Source organism: Numida meleagris, chromosome 6 (assembly GCF_002078875.1).
Source record: "Numida meleagris isolate 19003 breed g44 Domestic line chromosome 6, NumMel1.0, whole genome shotgun sequence".
Classification (NCBI taxonomy): domain Eukaryota; kingdom Metazoa; phylum Chordata; class Aves; order Galliformes; family Numididae; genus Numida; species Numida meleagris.
This window is the reverse complement of record NC_034414.1, coordinates 18310857-18336131: the sequence shown is the minus strand read 5'-3', so window position 1 is coordinate 18336131 and position 25275 is coordinate 18310857. Positions and strand designations below refer to the sequence as shown.

The window sequence follows — 25275 nt, the reverse complement described above, 5'->3', positions numbered from 1 at the left end:
AGGAGCCATAAAAGATATTTCTAAGATTCTTGGTTCCTGCAGAAAACTATTAGTCGTGCTTGAAAAGTGTGCTGGAGCTGCTATGAGTGGTGGAGCAGAGAATGTTTAAGTTTTCTCTTGTACAGATGAGTGCTGAACTGAGCAGGAAACCAGAAGGAATAACTGTGGGCAATAAGTGGGGCTGTATAGGAAGGTGACTGATAGCAGAGGGAGTTTCTTGAGAAGTTGGTGATAGGTGTCATGGGCTCCTGTCACGATTATCCTTGCTGCAGAGTTTCCACATTCCTTCAGACTTTGCTGCTTTCTCTCCTCTCAAATTATAAATGTGATTTAGCAGGCACTCTCTGCAAATAACCTGCAGCTATGTCCCACTGGAGAGCAAATCTTGACTAATTAGAGTGGTGTAGATATTGCAAGTAATATAATAAAGCAGATGATTGTGTCTAGGTTTTGATCACAAACGAGGGCTTTAGGTTTATGAAGCCACTGTCCTGTGAACACGAAATTAGTTACAGCTTCACTTTGAGTAGGACACAGGAAATGCATCTGTCAAGTGTGCAAGTGACGGAGTGACACCAGGATGATAAGCCAGAGGGGTTAAAGCACGGGGTTATGAAAATGAGAGAAGGCAGAACTGGGTACTGATGGAGATGTTCAGGGCTTAAATACTTTGACAAAATGGATTTAATTCAGTCATCATTTGAAATATCAGGCTTTGTCCATACTGTTTCCTAATATCAAAAATGATCCACTCTTCAGTGCAGAAAAGGCAAGAGTATTGTTAAGCAGTGCAGGTGTTGGTTTATCTTTGTTATCCAAGTATCTGGATCTTTATTTGAGTTTTCAAATCAGTAAAACAAAGCATGACGTAGCTGAAGTTACTGTGCACATTCTGCATGTTCTTATTCTCTCTTTGGCTGTAGGCAACAAAACTGATAATCATTATTTGTGCTGGTAGCAATATTGCTGGGGAGTGGAAATGGGGTGGATAAAAAAGTTATCTGAGAGGTAAGAATCCCTGAAAGAAATAGGACCTTCTTAGTCAAGTAGTTTCATGCAATAGAGCAAACTATGTTACAGTAGTGGCAAAAACTCGTTTGGTTATAATTTGGATGACACTGCTTCACATAGAGCTGTATCAACTCAAAACCATGTTGTCTGTAAGGAGACTTCACTCAGGTGAGGAGGCAGCTGCGAGATGGTTTTTGCAGAATGAGTGCCCATGTGTTCTACTGAATGCTGCTGGTGTCACCAAAGTGGGAGGATTTACCTTGTGTTCAGTGACTACTTCAGCTGGAATGGATAAAAAGTGCCTTTTCTTCAGTATTCCTGGGATAACACTCTTCCACATTCCTGGAGTACAAACACTTATTTGAGGGACAGAACAAGTTAAAAAAAAAATGAATAAGAGTTTGAGTAACATTTATTTGGTTTGGATTTATTCAGCCACTTTTCCCTTTCTGTGAATCAGTGATTTGGAAAACTAGTGTAAATGATAGTGAAAACAAATTTCCTGCCTGAAATTGTGTGGTAAAAAATATTGGTTGTTCTGTTAATGCATCAGTATGATAGCCATATGCACAGCCATCCAGATGCAGAGGATCTCTCTGTGCTGTGTACCAGCAAGAATTTTCACAGAGATCCAGAGCTCCTGCAAGTGTTTGAAGAGAACTGAAGGCTCTCTAGATGTAAAGGCAACTAAAACATTTTTTAAGTAATCTCTCCCTGCTGACAATGCCATTTGTTGCCAGAGGCCTGTTTTGCTGCCTGGATTGGCACATAACACAGATCTTGTTTCACTGTGTGACCACCTACCTACTATCAGCTAAACGTGGGAATTGTTGCTGTCTCTGCTAATTATTTGCAAACAATACGTCACTGTGAAGCTGTTCCTCCCCTTATATGACAAAGCCCTTTTTGACATTGCCACAGATTGGATTTTGGAGCTGCAGCAACAGAAGGGGCAGGGTAATGGAAAAGGTCAGAGTGCAGCAAAGGGTTAGCATCACCAGGAGGTTAATGAGGTTTCAGAGAGCAGTTTGCTGCTGGAGAGGGCTGGAGAGTGATGCTGGAAGGTATCCACATGGTCACTGCAGCCTGTCAGTCAGGTGTTTGTTTATATTCTCACTGGGCTGCTGCTCTCCATACCAATCAGGGGTGGCCACCTACTCCTGGGCAAGGGAAAAACATGCTAAACTCCCCACGTCCTCTTCTGGCTTCTTGGCAAGGGATTTACTGGGCTGGGAGCAAGTGGATGAAGGGGAGATCTTTTTAAGAAGTCACGACTCCACTGTTGCAGCCCTGATTTCCATTAGTAAGCCTGTCATCTCATGTGAGAAGATGTCTTCAATGCAATACTTCAACGTGCCATTAAATCTTCCTCTTTCAGTAAGAAAGAAAGTGAATGAGCCTTCTGCGGTAGGTCAGTAAAATGCTGCTACCTGGCTGCTACCAGGTTAGGTAGAAAATGCAGCTTGATACACTGGGGAATTGTTTGTAGAGCAACAGTTAATCGATCTGGATTGTTTGCAGTTATGACTATTTCTTCAGTTATAATGAAAAAGAAATGGAGCCAAACTGAATGTCAGCTTTTCCTGTCTTCCTTTAAACAACGGTGTGAGCCAGCTGAGGTTTCTGATGCAAAGTCCTTCGCAGCCATGCAACAAGAGTTCCCTTTTTATAGACTAAAAGACAATTCAGCACCTTTTCACAGTAATGGAAAACCAGGATGAAGTGAAAGAGAGACACCATTCCAAGTGGTGAAGAGGTTACGGAGTAGGATGGAAATGTTCCTGATAAGAAAGGAGAGGATAAGGAAACAGTAAAGACCAATCCTCATACTTCATTTGGTTTATAGCTGTGTGAGATCATTTATTTCTCCTTAAAAGAATATGGAGAGTTGAAATGGTAGATCACCAATTATTCATCTTCATTTTGTACTCTTTTCCTAAAAATATTTATTAATATTTTTCTTTCTCACAAGTGATTTATGTTTCTAGACTTTGTGTAAGGCCTTCTTACTTTACATTTTTTAAAGAAGTTGAATAGTAGGTTATTGGAAGTTTGTGATATCTCCTACAAGTTTTCTATGCTCTAATACTTGCCTCTTTCTCATGCTGTATTTTTGACAGGTACTTATTTTGGAGAGATTTAATAATGAGCTGCTCACTTGTTTATATGTGTGTATCATAACTGGATTGTGAGTTTTTTATGATCTATGACTTGTTTGGACAGGCCACTCTGAAGTCATTGTGAGAGCTATAGATTCCCACAAATAAGTAATGATCTCTTAGAGAATGTGCTAGCCATGCTTTGTGCAGATTCAGATCCAATATTTAGCTTCAGGCCTTGGGGTGATAAAGTGGCTTGATTATTTAGTCCATAGTAGAGTGATGAAGTAACTTAAGTATTCAGACTGTTCACTTGATAATTCAGTTTTCTTGATTGTTCAGTTAACACTGGAATATTACAAAGATATCCATTCTCAACAAACATTGTAAATAGAGATGTTTAAAAATCTTTCTGACAAATTGTGGTGCTTGTAACGTATGGTTGTACAGAAAACTTAATCTGGGACCGTGAATGTGCAAGTTTGATTTGTAGAAAAACTAAAAACTTTAATATTATGTGTTTTCTTTGATTGTGTTTCAAACAGAAAGATTTCCAGAAAGTAAAGAACACATTTAAGATGAAAATAGAAAGTGCATGTATTTTTTTTCTGCAGGGTTAGATGTCTTACTGGAAGATGACTATGCTACTCACTGCTTAATTTAATACTACCAATATGATAGTAAATTATTAACTTTGTTCATTTTAAATAACCAGTTAATGATTTTAATTTCAATTTCCAGTGCCGTTTACAATCCTAGTGCCAATAAGGATACTCTGTCTGCCTTGGATTATCAGGGTCCAAAACGCAAGCTTTACAGTGCTGTACCTGGAAGACTTTTTATTGTCGTAAAGCCATATCAACCTCAAGGAGAAGGGGAAATTCATCTGCACAAAGGAGACAGAGTAAAAGGTGAGTAATTAATTTTGAATAAGCCTTTTCTTCTTACATTGAAATTTTATTTTAAAATTATTTTATATTTTAGGAAACAAAAATCTATCTCATATTCAATAGAAGTGCTTTTTTGCTTTTGTTCCTTTAGAAGGTATTTTGCTTCTAGTTCTATTTTGTAACCAATTTATATTCAGCTACCATTTTAACTGTAAGTGATTTTGAAGTATTCCTAAAATTCAAAAACGTATGCAGTAATAGCAGCAATTACACAGAACATGTAATTGGCTTCTGTAGTCATTATAGAAAGACAACATTAGCACTTTAAAAGCTTGTAAACTTGTTGGCTATCCAAAAAGCTCAGGAAGGAAACATCAATAGGGTCAAGCCCCTCTCTGTTCCTTTCCTCAAGGAACAATTTACTGGTTAAATAGAAAGAGTCCCCTCCTGAGAGTTAGGATAAGTAGGTAGATAGAGTCTGGTGTGAATAATCTAGGGAGCAAATATGGTGATACACATATCATTTCTGGTCATTGGTGCATTTCCCAACCAAGAATACAGTAAAATCAAAGTCAAAGTACATGTTATTACTTTGAAGACAGTAAGTACTTCAGATAAGGCTGAGAGTGAGCAATGTGGTGTACAGGACTAAACTTCCTAAGGGTGTTAACCATAGTTTAAGCTGTGGTTTTGCACACACAGCTAAAACTGGAATGAAAAGACCTTCTACTCAATACATGCAAACAAAATTCCAGTTATGGAAGGCAAATAAAAAGGAATAAATTCAGTATCCGAAATAAAAATGTTAAACAGATGAAAATTTCCAAACAACTGAAACTCTTTACCTCCCATATTTCCCTTTTCTGATCCTGCATGTAGTAGCTGGAATTAACTGGGGAGATATTAAAACGTATTTTTCTATTTCAGAAATGGTTGACTCTTGAAGCATTTGTAAGTTTAATTTTTTTTAACTTAGTCAGATGTAGAAGCTTCAGAAGATGTAGAGTAAATCTCGGGAATGCTGCGCTTTAAAGATAAAACACATCTAAGATACGTTTTAAATGCAAAGATGAAGGAGGAAGGTTAAATTTAGGAGAATTGGTGATTGCTGTAGGGCTGAAAAAATAATTTGACAGTTCTGGAAGTCTGCTCCCTGTCTGATAGAAAGCAGTGATTATGAGTGAAAGAATATGGTGCACAAGAAAATTAGGGACAGCCAGTAGGAACACTTAATAAAACACTGTAGAAGTTGACAAGTAATGGGAGTTAACTAAGCTAGACTAAAATTAATAAAGGCAAGCAAAGCACTGAGGTTACAGAATTTCTTGGGAATGCCTGACATCAAGTAAAATTCAAGTCACAAATAACAGAATTGGCTTCAAATTCAAACAAAACTGACAGAGATTTGCATCTTCTGGGAACCTGTTTAGTAAGCATTCAGTGTATGAGAATAAATGCAAGAGACGTAATGCATAATATCAGTTAACAAAAGCCTTCAAGTGTCAAAAGAACCGGTACAACCTAGAGAAAGGTTAAGTTACATTATGAGTAACTGTCATGCAAAACATAAAGCAAATTGAATGTAAATGTAATTTTCATACTTTTACATATGAATACTGAAAATGTGAAGGCCTGGGGTCTTGCATGGAGTTTGTTCTCACTGAAAAGATGCAGGAAAAAGACAGTAGAGAAAGTTACATGCTGGTGAATTGAAAGAAAATGATAGCAAAAAAGTGAAACTTACGCGTATTCTAGAAGTTTTTGCTTGTGGGTAATCTCAGGAGGTTTGAGAATTGCTGGTTCCTACAAAAGATGAAATTTGGAAAGCGATGAGTGGTACTAAATAGCTTTCTGCATCAGATGTGTTTGTGAGGTTCCTAGTAGCTGTCAACAGATAAAGAATGAATGGCTGAGCAACAACATCTACTCTTTGAGAAGCATTATATTCCTACATGACTTTGTTCAACTGGGTTGCTGGATTTAAAGATATAAGAATACATTTCCTGATGTAGAGGATTTAAGAACAACATAGACCACAGATTCTAGTCACAAGAATAAAACACCAGAGACTCCAGGTAGTTCTGGAGAAGGACAAAGCAGAAAATGTGTTTCCTGACAGAAGTGGAAACAGTATAACGCATTACTTGGGATGCTTAAGTCTGCAGGATGTTCATTACCAGGCTGCTTGTTTACCGAAAAATTTGGGCTAATTATATGCAAAAATATCCAACAAACAAGGGATTTAAATTTCAATGAAGAGTTTAATAATTAAATAAATTAGTTCAAGAGTCCTTGGTTCTAAGCTACTGTGACAGTAACTGGAAAACAATGCAGGGGGAAATTAGTCCAATTTTCAGAATTTCTTATAATAGGATGATCAGAACATAAGACCAGTGATATTGTGGGGGCACTAACCAAAGCATGTAAAAGTGCTGAAACAGAAAATGGGGAAAATCTATGTTTACTGAAACTGACTATAAATTATTTATTACCTTTATAAAAAGCAAGGCATACCTATCCAACATCAAATCATCCCTACAGGGATGCTTCAGCTTCAAATATATGATTTGCACATTGAGGTAAAACGCTAGCAGAGATCTAGGATTTGCAGGCACACTTGTTTTATAGCATTTTATAGAACTTCAATGCAGCGAAGTCTAGTGACATGTTTATACATGTCAATGCTTTTAGGAAAGCTTGGAAAAAGAAAAATGTACATAGGAAAAAGAAAATAACAATACCTCTGCTACTTAAGATGAAGTCTTGCTGAGTGTCATTTTAGGCTGTTTGCACAAGAAGGCTAGAACACCATATCATAGAGTCCAATTGCTCATCAAAGGAAAAAGTTTCAGAAGTCTATCAAACCCTATTTCTTGTTATCATGTCAGCGGTTCCTCAAGTGTCACAAGAACTATGTCAGAATGTACACAACATGTTCATGCAAAGGATGAAGAAGCCAACTAAAATGACATTGTTGCTTTAAAAAGGTCTTGGATAACAGTGTGGAGGAAGGATTCAAACTTACCATATTTGACAAAAATCCACGTTCAATTAAACAACAATTTGCATTTCTATTCAGGTGAAAATGTAATTATTTGTACTGGAGCAAAGAAGAAACCAAAAAAGTTGTTCCAACAGGAGAGATTGATAGAATTCATCTCCATCATCTGAAAGCACAGGCACTAAAACTCACATCTCTCAGTATTTATTGTGTGCTGCTATCAATTCCTCCTTCATGATCAGAAGATCCACTCAGTACCTGGTATATCTTATGTCCTTCTGTCCCTGAAACTTGCTTAGCAAGACCACGATCCAGTCGGCACTGAAATTTTGCACAGGTTACATAATAACCTATTTATTCAAGATCATTTTGTATAGTTAGAAAGCAGCCTGTTTGAGGCTTAGAGACTCACTGTGTGTGGTGTTTGAAAACACTGTTGCCTCGCATTTAGAAAATAAAAAGCTTTCTCTTGACTCCACTCGTATGCCAACTTGAAAGCTGCGCTCACCCTGATGCTTAGGTGCTTTTCGGGTTACCAGGGGAGTGTCAGATTTGTACAGAAATTCCTCGTGGGGTTCCAGGCTCTGTTCAGTCTGACTGTTCTTATCATAGTATCCTGTGAGACTGATCGTTATAAAGATGTCACAAGGTAATAACCCAGAACAACATGTTAGAGAGAGGGATAAATGGGGAAATATTTTTATGGGTTTTCTTTTATAACTTGGTACAGTAAGACAGGACATGGAGGTGAGTGAATCCCTAAACTCCTGATAAGAACTTCTTTAATCAGGTGAAGATGAGACAGAATTTTTTTTCTTTTTAAAGCCTTTGAAAGTGCAGGAGTGATAATAGATCACAGGCAATGGCACAGGGAAAGTATTCAGAAAAAGATATGAATGAGCAAGGTCCAAGGAAAATGTAAACTAAACAAAATGGTCTTGTATTAATAGAATATTACATAGCCTCTACAAAAATATCTGCTTTATTTTTAGTTGTTAGTCATACACACTGACATCATTTGTGTGTCTGCCACTCATGAGAGAAGGGCTATGGCTGTTGTAAAAAATAAACCTGGTATCTTTATACAGGTTTCATTCAAACATAAATGAAGAGCTAGTTTCATTCCACATTGAAACATTTTTATCATATTTTGTTTCTTTTGCCTTTTGCTATGGGCCTAGAATTCCATTGCAATAAATCTAATTCAGTCTAAACAGACATACACACAATGTAAAGTACATGCAAAATTTACTTTAATAATCTTTTGCATTGATAGATTTAATTCTTAAACTGCAAATCAAGTGGCATCTTTTATAACAAAACTCAGATATGGATAAGACAATACTTCTAAGCACTTTGTGCGTGAAGGATGAGTACTTTTCTGTATCATGAAGGCTAAAAAATACAGAAGGATCTCTGCATCCCTGAGAAGGTTACCTGTGATTCAAGCCTGTACTAGCATACCTTGTTGTGAAAGTAGAAGATGCTACCTCTGGTCACAGCTCAGTGTGGAGTGGACAATCTCTGGTCCCTTAGAAACGAAACAATAAAGAGGTTTTTTTTTCAGAAATGATGTTATAGTACAACATATCTGAAATAGACATGAATTACCTCTTTCAGATAGGAAAGAAAAAAGCATTGCCTAATTTAGATACTTTGAAAACTTCTGAAGCCTCATCTTGCTCACAGTTTTGCTCTTCCTGTCTTTCTGTTATTGTGTGCTTTTATTACAGTTTATCCATTTGCCACATGATTCCTAGTCTTTCTAATTGTTGGGTCCCAGAGTACTGTCTACTGTGTCCTTATGGGTGGCCTCCAACTCTAAATTTTTGCTTCTCTCTTTTGTTTTTATTGCTTTCTGTGGTATCACCACCTCTTCTGTTTCACCTGGAAGGCAAATACCTGGGCCAGTTCTGAAAAATGCTTGGTTTCTCTGTTATGTGATTAAAGAAATTTTCTAGTGTTCATCATCTGGAAAAATGAGGAGGTTTTTCTGGTATCACAAATGTGTTGCAATGTAAACTTTTTTGGGAATCTTGTCAGATGCCTCCTGTGCAGGTGCAGTCTGTCCATCTGAGAGGAGTTTAGCATAACAAAAGTCTGTTCCCAGCCACATTCTCTTGTGTTAGAGGAACAGAAGTTATGCTGTAGTGGTGACTCAAGCATCTGTTCTACCAGAAGGTCAGCAGTTCTCTGCATTGGAAATACTGACCCTTGCAACACTACTTTTACTTCAATGTGCTCTCAGCCAGTAGGGCAATCCAAATATATCAGTAGCATTTTAATTTCTTGTGAAATCTACTTGTAAGTCATTTTGAAAAAGAAACATTATTAAACACCTGCCGTGCTTGAAAATATTGCCAGCAGAAAATGTTTGTGGGCAGAAGAAAAGTTGTTCTCCTGGGCTTTTGCACTTGTTAGATTAATAAATAAAATACCGGAAAGGGAAGAGCTACATAAATGTGTGTTGTTTCTTCAACAGCATTTTGTACCTTGAGTGAAAGAGCAAGGCAGCCGAATTTAACCTAAAAGATTTGCATAAGGATTGTTATACTATAAAATATGAAGGATGAAATTAATGGGAAATTAATCTTGCTCAGATTCATTGGTTTCTATAGTTTTCTTACTGTCTCCTGACTTGATCAGTTTGATTTAAATTCCTAACATAAACAGTTATGACTCATCACAGATAATAACCTAATTCATTTCTTCCAGTCGCTCGTACCTGAAGAACAGGAGACAGAACTGTGCACCTAACTGGTACATTATAGTGATATGACAAACACATGGCCTTGCTCCTGCTCAAGCAAGAGTGCTTGCTTTGCTTAGGAGGGTGCATGAAGGGGGCTAGGATGTAAGACCATCTTCAAATACCCATCATCTTCAGTAGTAACTGACCCAAAACATTCAATACCAGTGAGATGAGCTATGAATTGGATATGAGCGCACTAGCGTCGTCTTACACAGTAGTATGGTCTCCAGATCTAAGTTGGTTTGGATCCTCTTCTCAAATTCATTCTCTCTGCTTTGCACTCCTCACACCTGTAGTTTGGGCATTTCTTTGGAGAAGGCCAAACTTGGCTCTATCCACACCTTCCTCAACAGAGATGGTGATATAAGTTACAGACCTAGAGATTTTTCCATTTCTTGATTTAAATTTGTTCAATGTTCAAATCAGTACAGGAGGATTGTTTCGTGCACTGTTTTCATCTCTATTGCCCTTTCCTCAAACTAAGACACACTGAACAGCAGCAAAGAGATTAGCTTCATAGAAAGTAGTTCACAAAGGTAAAGAGGAAGAAAAAGTGTACAGTGCTAGATCTTGACTGGAACAGCACAGCTCATTCAGTTCCATTTCAGTTGAGCTCTCTTTCCTCAGATTTAGAGGATTAAGGGCAGATTATTGCATTTGTAGACTTTGACGTAGTGAATGATTGCTCTGTTAATAATCCATTGTTCTCAACCAGACCTCAAGCCAGGGCCTCTTCCTGAACATTGCTTGCTTTCTTTGTTAACAAAGTACAGGTGTTAAAGGGAAAAAAGCTGCTCTGAGTCAGGATTTAGCCTGACATTGACTGTGGCCATGGTGGCTGTGGCTGACGTGCAGCCAAAACTTTAAGCTAATGCTCCTCACCCTTCCCATCCTCTAGTGGTGTAGGGGAGGTAGGACACAACCAGGAGACTTGAAGTTATCAGTTCAACAGTTAGTCTGTTAAAAAAAAATCAGACAATTTAAATGGTTGAATTACAGGCCAGTAAGGTAGGTTTTCAGATAAACAAGAAAGGTTACATAGATTACATAAATTTGATTAGATTAATCCTAGAAGTCACAGTTGATCACATATTGGTTTTAGAGGCAAAACTGGAAGTTACATGTAAAATCTAAAAGTGTAGAATATCTTCTGTCCATGTTACTTCCTTAAGTTCAGTTCTCTGTGAAGTTCCACAGACAGAGATGGGGAAGAACTGCTGAATTTGCTTCTCCACTAAAAGAAATGCCTGTGGAGCTACTGGTGAATATGACTGCTCAGGTCAATCATGCAAAATCATTAACTGCGGATACACAAGGCTTTCCTTCCAGATTGTACGTGGTCTGCACAGGAACATTTTCTACGTGGCAGCTGGGGCTTGTTTGCATGCTGGGGTCCTTAACATGGTTTTATCAGTGCTATAGACAATTAGTTCCTTTCTAGTAGTTTTGCACTCATCTCAAGATATGTCAGTCTCCCTTGATCATGTATTTTAAAGCCAGAAATGGTCTGCCCATAAGGCAGAACAGACAGATCCTGTTCATCATTAATGATAGGGAGGGCAGGCAGGATATGTCTCTGGAACAAATAAGGATACATAAAGAAATGGAGTAATTTAAACTAAACCAGATTTTCAGAAGTAGAGAAAGCAGAAGTTGTAACTTGTGCTGACCTCCAATTATCTTGCTTGCAAAGTACAAGCGAGGATGCACTTCATATGCAGAGAATTGTCACTCTGCAAGGTGACTGTCACTTAATTTACTTTTCTCTTTACTTCTATGAAAACATAGTTTAAACATTTAACTTTTTTATATTAAAATGTACTTACAGGAAAGAAATTGCCCCTATAATGCAAGGTTAAGAAAATACATTTTTAAGTTGTAACTTTTTAAAGGTATTTTTTAAGCAAAACTTTTTTTTCAATGAAACATCTACTCTTGTATCAGTTATTTGTCATTCGGAAGCTGTCCTTCCAAAGGGCAAATAATTCTGCAAATTTACATCAAACAACTCATACTTCTAAAAGAGAAAAGACTAAATTAGATATTTCTGGGAGAAATAATTCTCTGCTGTTCAGAAAATTAAAAAATATATAGTTTAATTAAAAAAAAATCCAGGAGATAAATTGTTTATAGCTCAAATTTGCACCAAACTGTGCTATCTACAATTCAGATGAAAACCTTTTATATTTCATTAGGTAAATAAAACTCTTTAGCAATAACTGAACAATGATATAAAGGTAAATGACATGGTCACACTGCAGTTTGAATGGAAGCGGCACTGTCATTGTCCCTTCCAGATGAAGGAGGAAATTCCAAAATTTTCTGCTTTCTACTACAAGTTCTAGAGAGTGTTCTTAATTCCTCCTCTCACTGCAAGTATTGAGATCTTCAGCTGCTCATCATTAGCAAACATATTTACTTTTAGCTCTGATGGCTCTTACATCAGCATAGGCTAGTTCTGTTGCTAGATTTTTCAGCTTGTTTTCAACTTCATTTTCCTCTCTGTTGCTATTGTGATCACTTCCTTTTCTCTCTCAGTTGTAGAAATGTTCTTTTTTCAAGAAGATCCATAATTCCCTCTCCAGATAAGTATTTGTTTTCTCATTAAAGTGTATTTTATACTAGCACCAAAAATTGGTGTAGATATTACAGAACAGTTTCTCATGTACTCTGTAAGATCTACAGACAGTGGCCTGTATTTGGCTGTAATTTCCATTAAATTTTTTGCAAAAAGGATAACTAGAATAATTCTTTAATTGAATCTTCAGTATTATAAGAATTTCAGAAATTGTTTGCATTATCAGTTGTTGGAAAAATGTTCTTACACCCTATTATAGGACAATAGCATAATGAAGGGAGCTATAATGTATTAGAAGAAAAATTTTTTTATGTTTAAATTTATGTGAATTTTTGATTGTATGTTGAGTAATTTAGTTTAAGATGAGCATGTTATATTGTTAATAAACTTAGAGAAGTTACTAGAGTTAAAATATCCTATGACAGATTGGTACTGTATGTAAGTTCTTTGCCATTTTTTGGACTTTGGCAAAGCAGAATGTGGCTGGTATTAGGTATAATACTTAAATGACATTAAAATATAAGATCCTGATAGGATTTGCTTATGCATATTTTCATGTTATTCAACTGCTTGGTCTTTGTCCAATTTCAGTTTGCACTTTTGTTCATGTAATTAAATATAATTCTTGTTTTAAACTACAGTTTTGTTGAGAAAAGACGTACCAGAATTCATAATGTTACTAGAGCCTTAATTTTATTCTTAGAACATCACATTCTTTTTTGTAATTTATATTGTGTGTAAAGAGACTCCGGCCTGCTCTTACATCTTTTGTTTTTACAAAAAGCAAAAGGAAAAAAAATTACTTGAAATGGTAAAGCCTAATTATTAATTTTTGGAAAGTTATCCTTTGATTTACCATTGTTATGTCCTTCAGAAGGGAAAATGTTGACTAGAAAGTCTCTTGCTGGTACCAAATTATCTATTACAGCATATCTCTTAAGCACTGTTGTGAGAAAGAAAAGACAGAGATTAAGCCCTCATTCTAAAAAAGTATTAATAGTTTCAAAAGTTTATATATATATATATATTTTTATTTATCCTTTAAGTTCCCAGATATCTACACTGGAATACATGAAGTGTTGCCAGTTTTATAGATACAAAAATTATTTTATTTTTGACTCCTGCTGCAGAATTTCATATTAATGACACCGCCTGAAATTTATTGAAAAGATTATTTCAATTTTTTTTGGTAGTGCAGAACTCACATCTTTATCTCAACTTCTACATTTTTAGTGTTAGGCAGTATGTGATTCTTCTCCATCTCACCCATAATTTGTCTCGTCTTGTCTCAGTACAACTGCATACCTGGCTTCTCCACATTTGCCTCTTGCAGTTCCTTTGGGTATTCTCCTTCTTGGCATCCATAATGCTGTATTCCTTAATAATAATAATAATAATTATTTTATTTGTAGATTTAATCTCTAAACAAACAAGAATGGTGAAGGCTGGCTGCATTCTAGCAGTACCTCATTTTCTCTTCTACCTCTTTTCCATAGGTGTTATGTCTTTAGGCAGGTCTGAGGACATTTGCTTCCATCTTGCTGTTTGTAGTTGCTGATATTTAACAATCCATGCAATTATGGGAAAGCTTTTGCTTTCTAGTGACCACTTTTTGCCTTGCATTCACAGATGACTTGTAAAACACATTCTTTTTCTCATCTTGACTTAGATGTTTTATCAGCTGCTACTACTGTAAAGTCATGAAATTACAGGTGTGACAATCCCAATTTTTGTCTCAGTGGAAGTGCTTTTTGGAGATTGAAATATCAATGTAATTTGGAACATTTCTGACAGAGTAATAAAATAGTGAGTTAGAGAAGACTTTCTTAATTACTAAGTAGTTGTTGTTCTCCTTATCTTGCCAGTTTGTGAAATCAGGACTGAGATTCAGTTCTGAATTTTCCTCAGCAGGAATCCATTACTGTCACATTTTGCAGTTTCAGCTGAATGGAAGCTTTGAATCACATTTGTTATTTGAAGCTAAATCAGTGTACAATAGGGTGCTACAATAGTTATAATATCTATATGTGTGTTATTAATTATGTTTTCCTATTTGCTTATCTCATATGTGAGAAGTACACTCTATTCTTATGTGACCAGAGGATACATTGTTAAAAATATATTGAATGTTGATGAATACCGAGTATATATTGGATGAATGAACAGGCTTTTTTTTTTTTTTTTTTTTTTTTTTTTTGGTAACACTGAATAATCAGATTGTGTTTATTACTACATAAAATCAAACTTTTCAAGAACAACTGGAATTGTCTCATCCAAAAAGCAGCAATAGGTCTTAAGTAACTAAAACAAAAGTCATGCTAAAAAATTTTATTTGGCTTCATTCTTACTGCGGAATAGTTAGTGTTTTCCAAGGTCAGTGCTCTCCCCCCTTAGCCTCTAACTTTCTAAGCAGGTGTAGGTTTCCTCATATACGTGAACTCTGAGAAGTGCTTGATAAACAGCATTTTTGAAACCACCCAGGTGGAACATTTTGCTTTAATGGATGTTTTATTGGGTTTAAAATATACTTTCATTGAAAGTGATTTGTAAATAAGCAGTTCATGGAATCTGTGCAACGGAATATGCTACATTAAAAAACTAAAAATTGACACATTTAAAAATATTTTTCTGTCAAATATTCCTGTTAATTATCACCCACACTTCATAAGCAACACCACAAATATCTTAGGATTGCATCAATGACAAATGAGGTAAACATTTAATTTCAAATACTGTTTTTACAGATCCTGATTTGTCAGGCCAGGCTTCTTACTGTTCTTTTAGTATTCTCAGGACGCACTTCTTTTTTTTTTTCCTAGCATGGATTTGATTTTCATCTGAGTCTATAGTAGTGCAAATCAAGTTCAAATTCAAAGCCATTGAGTCACAGCAGTTCCACTGATACAGAATTCAATTGCAGTCAGGCTCTGGGACTACAATTTTAAAGCCTGATAAGACATGTTTTAACAGAACAAAGAGTGCTCACACTGGAGATCGTAAAAATGGCTCTGAGCAAGTCAGTATCCCTGCCATACTGCAATACTCTGTAGAGAACTTATTCTAGGTCCTGAAAACCGTACGCATACGTTAGCAAAGAAATGAGCTTGGGCTAATTAGCCTTGATTTTCAGCAGGGCCAGTCAGCTTGGCAGGCTTAGCAAGCACACTGTTAATGGAGCTCTGCCTCCATTTTTAATACTTTTGGTAGCTCAGGGACCTCCACACTGAACATTGTGTTTAGTACAGATGAACTCTGAAGACCTGTGTTGTATGACTGAGCTACATTCCTAGTCAACCTATTTTGAAGAGCTACCCATGTTTTTATTAGTCTATTATATCATATGTATTCTATTAAAATAATGGATAGTATATTTTCAGTAGAACATTTATGTTCTTTCAGTGTATATTATTAATACGGTGATAGTAATACACCTCCAGTTGCTTACAAGTAGAAATATGCATTATTATTTTGCAATTATTACAATCCTTGATAGCTAGAACTAAAGCTTTTTTTTCCAGAAACTTATTCTGTCCCTATTTTTATTATCTTCTGCTGAGAAAGGTCATTGAAATGTTTCAAAAGGCGTGTACATTGTGTACTGCACCTATGGGATGTTCAAGTATTTGCTGCTGCATACTCAAACTATTAAATCGTATTACTTGACCTATATTACACATCTCTGGAGCTACCCACTAAATAAAATGGCATATTTCCTTAGGAAGTTCAAAAAGATATGAGATGTCTCTCTCTCTCTCTCTCTCCATATATATGAAAACCCAGTTTCAATGTGGATTCAGTTTTACAGTGCATTCATCACTTCAACTTAATTTGAACAGGCAAGACACATTTTTTGTGTTAATATGACCATGCATTTATCCTTGACTAAAACGGCAATGCAAAAACTGAAAATGGAACGGATTATGTAAAGGCCAAGAAAACTTCTGACAAAAATAGTTTTGGGCAGGGGTTTCAAAGGCTAATTAGGGAGTTACATTTAAAGTTTACTCTGTGGTCACTTTTGGAGTACTAGAATTTAAGTTATTGGACAGTGCATGCTCTTAGGATCATGATATTTAATTATTATTGAAAAGTTGTTTAAACAATGTTAGTTTTTACATCAGAAGAGAAAAAAGTCTAATGCTTCCTATGTTTCTCCATATTTAGTTTTAAGTATTGGAGAAGGTGGATTCTGGGAAGGCAGCACCCGGGGACATATTGGATGGTTTCCTGCAGAATGTGTTGAAGAAGTTCAGTGTAAACCAAATGAAAGCAAACCAGGTAATCAGTTTAAGTTCTTGTTGAATTCTAACAATGACAAATGTGATGTATCTGGACAAGCAGAGGCAGCCTAGATGGTAATGTGTTATATAGCCGTGTGTTTGTGCAATATTAGAAATTGGAGAATTAAATAAAGCTGAGCTTCTGAATTAAAGAAAATAAAGATAGGTTTATTGATAAGATTTTACTGGATACTATCCAAGCAAACAGTCTTTCTCATGAGTGATGATGCTGTGAAGTACTGTGAAAGCTCTTACATAGAGCTGCATTCAGAAATTTTATATAGCGGTATGCTGTGTTTTATTTTCTTACAGTATGGGAGAATGACTAATTAGACAAATAATGGAAGGAAAATCGATCGGTCATCTCGCAGTCTGAGGCAGTCATAAAATGTATTAAGCTCTTGTTCATAGAGGTAATGTTTCCTCTGTTGACCTTTTACTAAATTTTAGAGGAGACATCTGTTAGTGGGATGGCCCATGTACATCCTTCCTGATAAAAAATGAAATAGAATTCTCCATTATCCTACGCTTCAACTGCCGTAAGTAAACCAATAATGACTTTAGGCAAGCAGTCTTTACATTTCAAGTAAAATAAAAGAAAGATATGAACATTGAAGCTTGCTATTTTAAGAATTACCTAGCATCTCATAATTTCTCTCCTTTTAAGAATTACGATAGGAGGACATACTCTCTAATTAAAAGCTCATTATAAAAGAGCTCTGAGAATATAATTAATGTTCTCTACAAATGTGGGCAGTTTTAAATTAGCTATTGATGTGTTTTGGTTCTCTGATGTATTGACTAAGAACTTCCTGGCATTGCACAGAAAATACCCTAAAATTTATGCATAGTATTATTCATTCATGAACATTATTATTTTATGTGTGCCTTTGTAAACTGCACAGGCATACTTCTTCTACTTCTTGCATGTGCACTATGTATGTATAAGCTGGATGGAATGGAACAGAATCGAATACACTGGATGGAGTAATTCCAGAGTAGTAAGAATCTGGAGATGTTTGTAAGATTTTATAATTATTTTAATTTCCTTGCTTATAATGGAAGCTGAGGTAAAATGAAATAGATTTTAAAGGATGAGCAGAAAAGGAGGTGAAAAGGTTGCTTTTATAATACAAAAACTTTAAGAATGAAGGAATGAAGCATCAGAGACACTGCTCTAAGATAACCAAGCACTATGTGGAAAGGTTATACTTCCTCTTCCATTTCCCTTTTGAGGAATAAAAAAAAATAGAAAAACGAAAACCCAAATCTAATATTTACAGAGAACAAATTCAGCGTGTAGAATAATGAGAGAATAGTTGTGTAGCTCCTCAAAGGGCTTAATAAGAAATAAGAATTTAAGATGTGGAGGTATATTAAACAGAGGAAAGACTGTGGCTGGAAATGATGAATCTAGGAGCAGTGAAGTTTATTCTCAAATATTGGATAAGACAAAGAGAATAACAAATCGGAATTCCAGTGTAAAACATTTTTCAGAAACATTATGGAAGGGGAATAAATTCAGTCAGTGTGGAACATAATCTGCTGAAGAGTCGCACACGAACAGTTCTGAAGGTCTGTCAGTAACAACTTGCAGCCATTTGGTTGAAAGACTTCAGAAAGATATAGACTGTATAAGAAAGTTGTCATAAACACCTTTCTTGGCTCTGTCTTGGCAACTCTGCATTATATTTGAGCTATGCTTTTGTATCCAAATCTGAAGAAAATTCTAGGGAGGGAGATTATGTGAAGTTCTAAAACACGAAAGCAGTTCTACATCTTCTTCAGGCATATGCAGTGGTTTTGTAAAAAGAAAGTAATCAATTTTTTTTTTTTTGTCACAGATCCTTAAAGGTCTTTTCAAGAAACAGTGTAGAAAGTAAATTCAATATATCACAAGATTGTTTTAATATTATATATGAAAAGGAAATAGTGCTTTGATCAATCAAAGGAAATGAAAATTAAGAAAAAAATTGTTGTGAAAAGAGCAAAAACATTACTAAGTCTAGAAGTTCTGAAAGAATGTCAACAGAAACATCTTAATATTTTCTCACATGAAATTTTGAAATCTTATACCATGTGTTTGGTAAAACACCAGAGCATTTATTGTCATTTGTACCTACTGTGTTTCTGATTGTTCTTCAATTTACTTAAAGTTTTAACATTGCTGAAATTCTTAAATCTAATATGCCTTTTTGCCAAAAAAGAAGAAAATATGATTAAATACAAATGGGCACATTTTCTGTACTTTGAACTTGTGCACTCATATTATTTTACTGAGCTGTCTGGAAAAAAATGGCTTTCTGCACTGCCCTCAGAAGTCACAGGTGAAGTACATGCTTCTCTGTGCTATGAGCGTGAAATATGCCAAATCCACAATATATGCCATATTGTTATTGAAATATGGTATGGACTGAAAGCAGCTGATCACTGAATTGCTCTATGCAGTTAGCTTCATTCCTTTTGCATAGGCAACAATGGGAATGAAAGGAGAGAGCTTTATAAGCAAAAATCAGCCAGTACTCCCTCTGAGTACAAATGCAAAATAATTTAGAAAAATGTGTTAAGCATGGTGAAAAGATTAGAAATTAAATTAGGTCTGCTGGGATTGCTGAAAGAACATCAGCTGAGAAACATCATAAACTTGTGGAAGTTGCAAGAATTTGCATCTTGGACTTCGCAAAGAAGCAGAAGTTCTTATGATAATGATTTAGTAAGTAGAACATCATAATGTGTAGGAAATGAATCTCAAACTCAGCTCTTTTCAGACCAAGACCAAAGCAATAGTTTTTTGCTATAAATGAGATTTAGGAACATTTCTTCAAACAACTTCCCTTTGCTATCAAGTTTGAATAATTGTGTTTAATTGTATCTTGCCATTTGCAAGCCAATAATGAAAGAAAGAGAAATAGTTCTTGGAAAAAACAAACCACAATTAAACACTACATGCCCAGTAAAACTGGCGGGCAGGTGTGTCATGACATGCTGATGTATAATCTCACTTCAAAGACAAGTTCAATTTTCAGGGAATTTCATTGCCATCCAGACTCTTCTTTGGATGTAGGCAGCACAGAATGGCAGCTGCTCCCTGTGATCTCTTCAAAGATACCATGCCAGCCTGGCAAGTTCTGTTTTCCAAAAAAAAAGTCATACTGACTTGCATTAATTCTATACCGCTTCTTTAATTCTTCATTAATTGAGACTTGTAGGAAATATTCCATTATTTTCCTAGGACCGATGCCAGGCTTATGGGATTTTAATTATCCAGGTTGTCTTATTTACCCTTTATAATACTGGCACAAGATCTGTTTTCTTTCAGTCTTATAAAGTTTCCTTAGTATTTCAAGAACCAATGAAAAATGAATAATGACAAAATCATTATCAGCGGCCTGCTGTAGTCCTTTGCTCATTTCAGAAAACTTATAAAACCTTCATGCCATCTTGTTTTAAACAGTGTAGTTTCAGTAGTCAGATTTTAACATTTTTCAGAATCTTTGTTAGAGTCAAAAGTATTCCTTCAAGTGAGATCGGTACAACAACTTTTTTTTCTTCCAGCACAAACACAGAATACAAATCTTACATATTTCTTTCTGCATTTACAGTTTTCCTCTGTTATTCAGGAATGAACAAATTCTGATGTTAATTTTTTTCATTCCTGAATATATGAATGAGATAATGGGATAATGACTTTAAAATAAAAGGGGAAAATTAAGTTAGTTGTTAGGGAGAAATTCTTCACTCAAAGGGCAGTGAGGCCCTGGCACAGCTGCCCAGAGGAGCTGTGGGTGCCCCATCCCTGGAGGTGCTCAAGGTCAGGCTGAGTGGGGCCTGGGGCAGCCCCATCTGGTGGGGGGGGGGCAGCCCTGCCCATGGCAGGGGGCTGGGATTGGGTGGGCTGTAAGGTCCACTCCAACCCAAGCCATACTATGAGTCTATAAAAATAGACTGTTTGCATGTGTGCCAAAGTGTTCTGGGTAGATTAGAATAGCGTTCTGCAGGAAAAGCTTGATATGTATGAAATCCAAGTTAACTGACATTTATGTAAATATGAGACTCTACCTTGTGTTAATAGACATCTTAATAGGATTTATTAGCTAAGTAATGCAGCTCACAGCATCACAAGTCATCCTGGATCTCTGGCACCAATAGTTTGCATCCACTGAGAACACACTGCATGATGTAGATAAAACGAAAAGCAAGGCCTTCCCTCTTACCAGTTTATTTTCCTCTTAAAATTCATTTTCATTCTTAAAATAGCAAGAATTCCTGATACTTTCCAACAGGAAATGAAATACAAAAGAATAAGTTGTCCTTAAAATCAGCTGCCCCACCAATAGAAGAATACCATAAGTATAGGTAGTTTCATTTGCTTTTCTTCCATCAGTCTGTCTTCACAGATTTAATACAAAATGCATTTTTAATACAAAATACAATGCTTTCTGTTGGATTTGTGATTTTATACTCCATGTCCTTCAGTGCTCATATATAGATTACCTGATTGCTTGTAGCTGAGGTGAAGTATTATTTAGTTTTTAAGCTAGAAGTAATCTTTAATTACATTCTCTTTAGTGTGTATTGTTCCTTCCTACTGTGTTCTCTCCCTACTGATTTGCCTGAAGAACTGAGATTTTACAGATGATGTCAAAATGTAGGCAGACTCAGCATGTCTTTTAGTAATTCTCGCTTTAGCAATTCTCTTTCATTTCTTGACTTCCTCAGTGTACCTTTCCCTGCATTCCTTGCTTACCTTTCATATCATCTTTTGGGTTATTTTTCACTCAGCAGCAACCTCCATGCATTTTTCTATCCTGTGGCCTTAGGGTACACGTTATAAGTAGTTGTAGCATGTCTAATTCAGAGAATGAGGGGAAGATGTGACATAAAATCTCTGTACTTCAAATAGTAGTTGATTTCCTAGCAAGCTCACTTTATTTCTCAAACTTTGTCTTTTTAAAATTCATATTTTTAAATTTATGTTTACATTCAATTTAATACACAAGCTTATCTAAATTCCCTTTTGCTTTTTCCCTCAGACTGTCAACGATCCTTTATTTCAAACTTATACTCTTATTGCTCAACTTCTCTTTTTTCTATCCATTTCTTTTTTTTTTAAGCTGCTCTATTAAATGAGATCCAGGTTTTTGCTTTGTTTACAATAGTCTTATTGTAATATTTAATATTGTAATATTGTAATAATAGATTCTGTTAGAACCTTGTAGACATCTTTTTAGCTGGTGATTTTTGGACACTTGGTGAAATGTTCTGGAGTGAGTACCAGCCATCATCCATGTTTTCAAATTTACAGTATTTCTGCTTATTTGAATAGTTTTATTTTTGAGAAGTTGTATTTTACATTATTCTCTTTGCTTGTGTCTACATATAATGGAATCTGGAGTGGGATTTCTCACCTGACAAAGTAGTGCTTTGCTTCCACTTCTGATATAGATAAAATCAGTGACTATCTACTTCAGCAGGAAGAAATCAAATCCGAAGAGTAAACCCCGCATTCATAACACAGGAGCCCTGGGTGCTTATTTCAGACTAGGTCTGTTTTGGGCATGTGGCTCAAACAGCCGCTAGTGGCATCTTTCATTTAGTTTCCTTCTAAAAGAATCTTCAAATTTGCAAACTCTGAGCCTTCTCAGTCTTGCAGGCTTTAGCAGCGTAGGGCACTTCAAAGCATGTTCCTGGCCCAAGCTAAAATGCTAATGTAGATGCTCCCGTGCTGACCTCTAGTGTCACTGATGCTCAGAGCAGATGCTACCTAGTATCTAAGGTGGGCTTACTCTCAAATGTCTGTACCTAAACATTCAGTACAGCTTGCTCCTGAGATCCCAGCAATGTGAAAATACAATAGATTTTCCAGTAATAGAACATCTCCCACACCTGTTTTTTTTTTTTACCCATGTAATCATACACAGATGCTATAAGCAGAAACTGTAGTTTGCCTTATCCAGCATTCCCTCTGGATTTCAGAAGCTACCAAACAGGTTAAAGTTGTATTAATAAAAGGAATACTTTGCTACACAGACTGCTAATAGTGAGATACAGAATTTACTTTATTACACATTCTCAGTATTTAACAATATGGGCATTCAGTAAAAACAGGTTTGTTCCCCATTTCCACCACCCCTTTTTTAATTAGTACAACACCTTCCCAGACAGTGTAGCCAGACAGGCTGCTAGAAAATGCATTTGCCTTCTTAGAAAAAGGGATGTTTCCTTGTTGTGCATTGAGGAGCTACATCTGTACATATGGCTAGTGGCTGTTCTGTCCTCTATGAACAAGTAGCTTGGCACAAATTATACCTGAAAGTTTTCTTCCTTTTGCCTCCTGGATTAAGGTCTCTTTTTCTATGCTGCCTTCCAGAACAGCTGCTAACATTTTTTGTCCACTGAAATACATCTGGGTACTGTTTGGGAGGGGAACGGTTGGCATAAGGGGAAGTTGTGCCAGGGACCCAGTAAGAGTTAAAAAGGGTGGATGGTTACAAGTCAGAGTGAAAGCTGTAGCCTGGATTGTGTCCGGACATATTTAGGCTATTGAAGTTCTAAAAATAAATGAAATATCTTATATTCTTGCATTGCCTTTAGTTAATTTCAAACATTTCCTGTTTAACTCTTTGTGAGGAGGATGAGTACGAGAAAATTAAAGTCACAAGTCTTGCATCACAAGCCTTCTAATGACAGTTGTGTAAACAGCTGAGAAGTCTGATAGATTGAAAGTATGTTCTTACAGTAGCAAGGGCATTGGCTGACCATGTAAACCAAGTAAAAAAATTTAAGCATAAGATTGCCACACATGTAAGTAAGCTTGTAAAAAGCAAAAAAAAACAAAAACAAAAAAAAGGTATGGTGTGGATACAAATTCAGCCATTTGAAAATGAGTGAAAAGCTCAGGAGATTAATGCTATATCCTTGTTCCAGACATGAGTCCTGAACGTGGCTTGCGGTTGAACAGATGTGCTTCTGCAAGCTTACCCCTGCAGATTTGAGGAATGTTGTCCAGCTATCAAAACCTGGTACCCAGAGCTCAAACTAACAGGTCAAACAGTATTCATTTAAGTCCCACTGCTTTGAAGAATACTGCCCAAAGCTCTGACCTCTGAAATACACTTTTCTGCCCTACTTCTGTATTTTGTGCAACAAACCATGTGGCTCTCATGGTTCTGGAAAAGTTTCAGCTTTTGATAAGTGACTTTCTTCTATGAAATATGTTTCCCATGTCCAAATTTATAATTTTAAAAAATTTAAATAAATGACAAGACATAGCACAGCAATCACCCACAGAAATTCCTATCTGAAAAAGATAGTGCTTCACACTGTATTTCTGTATAACCTGCATTCCCTGCCATCAAACTATGGGAAAAAATACTCTCTACTGGAATGAAAAAAGTCAATGTGAATAACTAGATCTAAGGTGCTTTCCACAAACCCCAGCTGACACAGGAACTTGGTGCAGTAGTATTCAGCCAGTTCTGATAACTCTATGTAGCTGAGGATGCAAATCAACTCTAGTTTTTGTCTTGAGTACTTGAAATTTAAAGAATGAACCTCAGCAAGTTTCTGTACTTTCGCTTTGCTGAGCAAAGCATTTGTGTTCTCAGTAAAGATAAACAGCAGTTTGGGAAAAGACTTCTAAATGAATCATCACTCAATAATAATGCTAATTTGGAAGCGGAGGTAACTCAAGAGCTGTTTTGGTCTACACACAAGCTATAGGATGGAGTTCTGTGCTTCCCACACAGCCTGGTGATGTGTATTCTCTCTGACCTAAGGGTATCTTGACCTTCCAGTCAATGCTCTTCTTACCAAAATATAATAGGAAATTCTTACTATAATAGTAGCATTATAAGAAGTAGATCTGTCCTTTGGAAGACTGAGTCTACCAACTGATTTCACTAGTTGGCTCGTCTTCCTCAAATTATAGTGGCTTTCTTCTGCTAAAACTCTCTGAGTTTCGTTTCAAGAAAGAGTAAAATAAAGCATTCCATAATCTATTCAGTTTCTGAGAACAGCATAAAGCAAAAGCCTAGGTCTAGTGCTAAGCCTGTCTTCATCTTTATCTCTGAGTAAGTAATTTTTAATACATAATATTTTACTGTCTTGTCTCCTTAGCTGACGTGCACTTCATCCTTTTCACTCTGATTTTCATCCTTACTAAGAGCCACTTAGGAATAACTCTGATCAGTTGAAAAGGAGCAACACAACTCCCTAAAGCATTGAAATAGGCTAAAATTAAATTGCACAGCAAAAGAAAATTAAACTTAGATGCTACGAAACTCAACATTCCAAATGCATCTAGGATTGCTTATGTGTGAAATTGGACACGCAAGTACAGATTTTTTTCCTTTTCTGATTCCTCCTTCATTTTTTCCACTGTGTCCATCTAACTAAAAAGGATTAAAAGGTGGCAACTGAGAGGAATGTCTCAAAAAGAAAACAGTTACTGTTATAGTATCTTCCTTTTACTTCCACTGTTGCCTTCACATGTTCTGTTCAATCCATCTAACATGAAGAAGTAACTTTCAAAGCCTATGAGCATATATAGATGCTAGAAATTTCCAGTGTTAAAAATTACTTAAGAAGTGGGGAAAAGATAAAGTTATAAAATGAATGACTTATAAAGTGAGCCAAACTTCTCAGGAATTTAAGCCCAATTAT

At 36.1% G+C, this 25275-nt stretch overlaps 1 protein-coding gene across 11 annotated transcripts in view; it reads left to right on the top strand.

Moving 5' to 3' along the window:
- SHANK2 (SH3 and multiple ankyrin repeat domains 2) overlaps positions 1–25275 on the top strand; it is a 344725-nt gene that overhangs the window by 130379 nt on the left and 189071 nt on the right. For all 11 annotated transcript variants that reach the window (XM_021402182.1, XM_021402180.1, XM_021402178.1 and 8 more), the window contains 2 exons: positions 3852–4021; positions 16496–16609. In XM_021402182.1, coding sequence (XP_021257857.1) covers positions 3852–4021; positions 16496–16609 — 284 coding nt within the window. The remainder of the gene's footprint in view (positions 1–3851; positions 4022–16495; positions 16610–25275) is intronic.